The sequence below is a fragment of the Leptonychotes weddellii genome, chromosome 1 (assembly GCF_054177405.1).
Source record: "Leptonychotes weddellii isolate Sample4059 chromosome 1, ASM5417740v2, whole genome shotgun sequence".
Classification (NCBI taxonomy): domain Eukaryota; kingdom Metazoa; phylum Chordata; class Mammalia; order Carnivora; family Phocidae; genus Leptonychotes; species Leptonychotes weddellii.
In genome coordinates, this window is record NC_138369.1 from 51,752,422 (window position 1) to 51,759,495 (window position 7,074).

Here is a 7,074-nt window from a genome sequence, read left to right on the forward strand (position 1 = left end):
TTATCAGAGAGAGAGAGAGAGACAGAGGCAGGCAGAGGGAGAAGCAGGCTCCTTGCTGAGCAAGGAGCCCGATGTGGGACTCAATCCCAGGACCCTGGGATCATGACCTGAGCCGAAGGCAGACGCTTAACCGACTGAGCCACTCAGGCGTCCCACACATTAGACTTTTTTAAAAAAAGATTTTATTTATTTATTTGAGAGAGAGCAAGAGCAGGGGGAGGGGCAGAGGGAGAAGCAGACTCCCCGCTGAGCAGTGAGCCCCACATAGGACTCAATCCCAGGACCCCAGGACCCCAGGACCATGACCTGAGCCAAAGGCAGACACTTAACCAACTGAACCACCCAGGCGCCGCCCCCCCACCCCCCTGCATTAGACTTTTGTACATGTTTTAAGGAGTATATTATGTGTAAAAAGTAGAGGCTGTCTAGGATTTTTGTGAAACTTAAATATAATAATGTACGTAAGGAATTTAGCAACATCTGGCAAACAGAAAATTCATATAAGTGGCAACTATTATTATTATACAATTCAGGGTGTATAAAATTCTGCAAAATTCCTTTTAACCCCTCCTAATAAGGGCTTACATATAGGTAGAACATGTATTTTATTTATTTGTTTTTTTAAAGATTGTATTTATTTATTTGACAGAGAGAGAGAGAGCACAAGTAGGCAGAGAGGCAGGCAGAGGTAGGCTCTCCGCTGAGCAGGGAGCCCAACACGGGGCTCGATCCCAGGACCTCAGGATCATGACCTGAGCCGAAGGCAGCCGCTTAACCGACTGAGCTACCCAGGCGCCCCAGAACATGTATTTACACACAACATTTTATCCAAAAACAAATTTCATAACTGGAAAACTCAGAATTATAATAAGGGTGTGTGAAAGTCTTAAAAAAGACAATGCAAGACTATATACAAGTAAAAAATTACAAATGAATGATTTAATTTCATAAACTTTAGGGAAAAAACTAAATCTATCAGAACAAATAAATATGGCTGTTTATTTTTGTTATTCAAAGACAAAAAGAAAGTCAGCACTTGCTAAGTAATAAAAAAAACAAGATTCAAAGACAAAAAGAAAGTTAGCACTTGCTAAGTAATAAAAAAAACAAGTTTTCACAGTAGTACTTCTCTTCAAAAAAAGAGAACTTAACTTGGGGCACCTGGGTGGCTCAGTTGTTAAGCTTCTGTCTCCAGCTCAGGTCATGATCCCAGGGTCCTGGGATAGAGTTCCACGTTGGGCTCCCTGCTCAGCAGGAAGCCTGCTTCTCCCTCTCCCACTGCCCCCGCTTGTGTTCCCTCTCTCGCTGTGTCTCTGTCAAAAAAATAAATAAAATCTTAAAAAAAAAGATAACTGGATATAATAAAATTATATTGTGCTGTGGGAATTGCCTTTTTAATGAATTAATAAAGCGGTTTTCTCAACTGGGAGGAGGAGAGACAACATGAGAGGAAATGGAACTTCTTTTCCTTTTGCCAACAATCCCCCCTTCTCCCCACCAATGGTGGCCAACTCATATTTCTATAGGAAAAAGCCTATGTACATAAAAAAAATTCACTTAATTCTGATACACACTCAACAAAATTATTTTTCTAAGATGATCGTTTCCTATTTAAATCACTGAAAAAATTAAAAATATTTTTTCTGGTTCTGAAGAACCAGATAGGAAATGTGTGGTTTCCCCTTGGAGTCCTATGAGTTTTTTTAAGCATTTCCTGTAAGTCTTCCTTGAAGAGTGGGCTCAGATAACTAAGTGACAGGCAAAGAATGATGGGATCAGGTTCCTTTTGGAAAGGTGGGGATTAGGGAAGAAACAAAAGAAAAAGAAACAGGAAACAACCTTTAGGGCAGGAGTTGTCAAAGGGGAACAGAATCTCTGGGAACTTAGAAATGCAAATGACTAGGCCCCGCCCCAGTCCTGCAGAATCAGAAACTGGGTGGGGCCCAGCAATCTGTTTTAACATGCCTTTGGGATTCTGATGCACACTTAAGTTTAGGGAACCCTTATTTCATTATTTTACAGGATTGAGGTGTCAGAAAACTTTTAAATTTTAATTCATTAAAAATGCTTCTTTAACAAACTTATGGAAATATCTCTGGATACTCAATTGTATGTGAAAAATCAAATAATTTTAAGTTTTGTTTGAACTAGTTCTTTGTTTTCTGTATGGTTTACCCACTTCTTGAGCTTAAAAAAAATTCTAAGTGGAAACAAGGTTAAACCTCAGCCCTCTGGCAGGCATGGCTGCTTGCCTTTTCATGTGGCACAGATCCTGGGTCAGTCCTCGTCTCTGCAACACCAAGAACCCAACTTCATCACTCTAGCCAGAAATACACAGGCTTCAGGGAAAACAAAATCATAAGGGGCCTGACTAATAACTGCCCAGTGTTAACGTTTAAATTTACTATGCGAAATGTGATGGCCAACAAGACAAGAAGACTTAGATCTGTGTTTCTTTCCCTTATAGGACTTCGCTACCCTGAAAGTCAAAATGACTTTTAGCAGATTGAAAATCCACTGCTTCAGAGTGGAGTTGGGTGCTCCCACTTGCTAGTGAGAAACAGTTTGAAAGCCTCGGGCACCCAGGTCAACTGAAGGGTTCTTGTCTCCAGACAAATTTTTACATGGGTGGGTCTTAAACAAATTCCATATAGCCTACTATTCTTCCATTTGGAAAAGGCCTCAGGCATGCTATAAAATAACTAACTCTTCAGGGAGGCATCTGGGTCCTTAATTCACCTAATTTATCAACAGGCATTTATCAAGTTCTTATGTGCCAGGCTCTGTGCAAAGTACCGGGAATAAAAAAACACTAAGCCAATCCCACTTGTCCAAAAATTTAGTTTAGGAAAGATGGAGGGAATGGAAAAATAAAGATAATTATAAAATATAGTTAATAATACAGCCATGCACTGAGTATTATGGGGGGGTAGGGGGATTTGGAAGGTCTTTCCCAAGGAGATAGAGAACTCTGGATTGAGGCTGGAAGATGAGGAAGGTCACAATTCATTTACAAACCATCTTAAATGGCCACTGTCATCCACTTAATAGGGATATTAGCTTTTATTTCATAAAATGAAAATTTGATTTTAACCTAAACTCTGTGCTGAGGCATTAAATCTATGCAGTTTCAGATCAAATCTAGGAGAAAGAGGTATCTAATTTGTGGAAAAGCCAAATTATGGGTTTAAAGAAAAACGGTTTTGCTTACCTCTGATAGATACAGAAATAGTAAGTGTTTGTTAAATAAAGGTTCTAGGATTGGTCTTTGGCCATTTGGCACAATTTTTATTTGAAAGTAACTTATTTTAACAAAGTTTAATATCCTCAGGCTACTCTCATTTAAACTGTGACTTATCTTAGTAACTATATTGCAAGGTTTTTAAAAGCAGTTTGTTCAGTCAAGGAGAAATAAAAGCAGGCAATTTTTCATCGCTTTTCAGTTGACTACTTCTCAGGGAAGCGAGAAAGGCAAAGAAAAAGCAAAGCAGGAAATTCCTATTAAATAAATTAATAAATTAGAACAACAGCAAAGAACCTAGGTTCTTTAGCTTCCGTCCTAAATCTTTAGCTATGAGGTGTGAATCACAACACTTCTATGATAAAAGTAAGGACTTCGGGGAAACATTATAGTCGGAAACAAACCTAAACCGTCTTTGGTTTCTCATTTCAAAACAAGTTAAAACAGATGCGGTGCGTACACTCCGGGCCCTGGAATCGCTTTTCAGAAGTTATCATGTCGACCTAAGGTGACTCCGCAAGCTGCCCGCCCGGACCCCTCTTTCCGCGATGAGCAGCCCGACGGCACCACTGGAGGCCCTCCCCTCCTGCTCCTTACAGTTCCGCCCAGCGTCCGCCGCGTGGGATGCCGCGGACCTGCTCCACCTCCCACCCCGCATCAGGAGGAAGGATTGTCGCTCCCGCCGGGCTGTGCGGGGACGCATGCGCACCGGGGCGCCAGCCCTGCCAACTGGCGCGCGCCCCAGGGCCTGGCGTTCTCACCTGCATTCGTCCCACTGGACCAGCTGACAGGTTTCTACAGGCAGTGATCGCTGAGCCCCTGCCCCTGAAATCCCAGTCGGGCGCGCACCGCTCGCGCATCCCTCCGGCACCGGCCGCGGCGGGTCGCTCAGGGTAAGTCCGGCGCGCTGCCGGCGCCGAGCTTGCGCTCTCATTGGCCGACGCGTGCCCGGCCTTTCTCCCTGAGCGCCTGCGCGCAGCCGGACGCGGGGGAACCCCCTATTGGTCCCCAGGTGACCCGGCTGTCATCCCCGCTCCCCTGAAGCCCTTGCCCCTCCGCCTTCTTACCGGCGGGCCGGGGGGCGCTCCGCGGAAAGCTTTGGGAGACGCGAATGATCACTTGGAGACGTAACGGGCTAGGCCGCCGGGCGTCGGAAAATGACTAGGCGGCAGGTGGCGGGGCCTGACCGGAACGGGTGGACAGGACGGGGAGCGGAGGGTGACCGAGCACGCGCTGGAGCCTGAAGTAGGGGCACGCGCGCATGCGCCGGGCCGCCTCGCGCCCTTCCGCCCCGCGTCTCCCACCCAGGGCGTCCAGGGAGGGGGCGAGGCTGTCCTTGCCAATCGCCCGCGGCGCTTTCGGAGCTGGAGCCTTAGGTCGGCTCTCAGTTGAGAGCACCAGATTTTAAAGGTCTTATTGAAGTATGCCCTTTAGGATTCCTTACAGAAATATAGCTAATTCCTAAACATTTTTCTCCAGCTTACATTTTGTTTTTGATTTTGGTCCCTTCGAGATCTTGCTATTTTCAAACCTTAAACATTCCCTCCGCCCCCTTTTTTTGGGTTTTAGTTTTACTTTGCTCTTGTGGCTTTGATTATCCCAGGGAACGGCCACAAATGAAATTAGGCATATGCACCAACCGCTCTTTTCCCTACCTTTTGGCACTGTTGAGAGAGGAAAAAGAAAAGGAAGGGAAGGAAGGAAGGAAAGCCGCCTCCCATTTGTTCATCCCTAAAGGCTCTTGCTCCTGACAATTTGGTCACTTGTGATCCGTTCCATCCAATCCCATTTTTTTCCCCCTATAAGCTTAATTTACCATCTTTCGCATTTTAATCTTTCCAAATGCCTCTTGGCCACCAGCGTCTAAATGGTCTCATATTTCTTTAACCCCTTTCTTTGGTTTTCAGTTTCCATCTATAGGAAGGGCTAATTTATAAGTGTCCTCAAAGGCGCCTCAAACTGATGCTAGTAATCTCCAAACCTATTTTCTAGGTGCCGCATTTAAGTAATGGCAGTTATTGTCACTGGGTTTCTTCATACTAGAGAAGTGAGCATTTTTTTTTTTACCCTTCCTCTGCTTCACTTCCCATATCTCGTTCTGATAGTATTCATTTCACATTTCATCATATGATAATAGGCATTTTGCTAAGTGCTAGGATTTAACTTTTTTTTAGTCTTGGGAGGGTATAGACTTATTCCAGTGATGCTATTACCATATTTTGAGAATTTTAAGAAATACTTTAAGTCCCCTTAGTCACGACTTACTCTTTTATTACTCACCTTATTCAGACTTTTTCTCTAAATGATTTTAAATTATGTTTTAAAGTATCAAATCAAGAATTGAGAATGATCACTTTGGATAGTGCTACAGATCCGGAGGAAGACTTGAGAAAAGGAGTTTTAACTTCCTAAGGTGGTTGGGAACAGTCCTTGTTAGGGTATTTAGGTTGTGGTATATTTGTTTCAAATAGTTTCCTTTAGTCATACCTAATGTAACAAATTACAAATTTCCAAAATACGTAACATTCTAAGGTACACTAAAGGAAAATTATTCGATGGTAATTTAAAATTGTTTGGTATAACTCAGAAGGTGCTCTAGAATTTTAGTATCATTTTTCAATTGTATTTACTATTCTAGATTACAGATGTAAAATTGGATTTAGACCCTGTACTGTGTATAAACTTATTTCATTCCCCTAAAGATTTATCTGAAAACTCCAGTTACCTGCTCACCTACTTTCCCTTTTAAGGTCTTCCTCTTATTAAATGCTGCACAATATTCAGTTTGTGATTTTCCACTGTTTAGATTTCAGAATAAATAGGGATTAACCATACATAGGCTTACCTAAGGTAAAGAGAAGTCAAAAAGTAATTTGAAAAATCACTTTTCAGTGTGGATAAAACCATTTGCATACTTCAATCCAAATTTTTAGTGTTTGGAAACTATTAACTTACTATAAACCAATAAAAGGTAAAAGGTGAATATAGTGAAAACTGTCTTTATTTTTATTGCCTTTTATTTTCAACAATGATTACTTGAACTTAAAAAAAAAAAAAAAAGCCTTTATTAACTAATGGTTACTGAAAAGCCAAACCTTTCCAGCCCACTTCATATTCTCTTTCAACCATTTCAGGGCAGAACAGTGTTCCAAACTATAAACCTGTTCCTTATTAACATTGACGGTCATGTGCTTAATGAAGAGCTTTGGATCCGATATACGAGCAGCCATAATTAATCTTTCCACTGCGGCTTGATAATCATCCTTGCTCCGAGATTTGTTTTCTTCACATCTACAAATTGAACAACTCACAAAGTCAGAAACTATAGTTTATTCAAGAGTCATTTACATTTACTGGCACTAAGCTACGAGTCTTTTTACTGTATTCCTCTGATAGTGGCTTTCAAATTTTTTCGAACATTTTATACTGTGACCCAGTATATACCCTCATACATAAAGATGGAAGTTTCACAAAATAAGACTTACCCTTAAGACAATGTACTTTATTTTCTACTGTCTTTTATTTTTTTTAAAGATTTTATTTAGTTATTTGACAGAGAGAAAGCAAGCACAAGCAGGGGGTGGAGCAGGCAGAGGGAGAGGCAGGCTCCCTGCTGAGCAGGGAGCCCCACGTGGGACTCCTTCTGGGATCATGACCTGAGCTGAAAGCAGTCATTTAACTGACTGAGCCACCCAGGCGGGATCCCCGTCTTTTATTTTTTTAATAATGTGGTTGTAGGGGTGCCTAAGTGGCACAGTTGATTAATCTTCTTCTGTCAGGAATGAAGTAAGTTTATACACAGTACAGGGTCTAAATCCAATTTTACATCTGTA

At 42.0% G+C, this 7,074-nt stretch overlaps 1 protein-coding gene across 4 annotated transcripts in view; it reads right to left on the minus strand.

The window, feature by feature from the left end:
• Nucleotides 1–4,488, minus strand: part of TCAIM (T cell activation inhibitor, mitochondrial) — a 91,844-nt gene extending 87,356 nt beyond the window's left edge. For 2 of the 4 annotated variants that reach the window (XM_081823280.1, XM_081823260.1), the window contains exon 1: nucleotides 4,003–4,141. Coding sequence is in view for 1 of the 4 variants with exons in the window: in XM_081823273.1 (XP_081679399.1) it covers nucleotides 4,003–4,101 (99 nt within the window). In the remaining 3 variants the exon portion in view is untranslated. Of the gene's footprint in view, nucleotides 1–4,002; nucleotides 4,185–4,308 lie in introns of those variants that run through there. The other 2 variants (XM_081823267.1, XM_081823273.1) reach the window with 2 other exon arrangements.
• Between the last annotated feature and the right edge of the window lie 2,586 nt (nucleotides 4,489–7,074).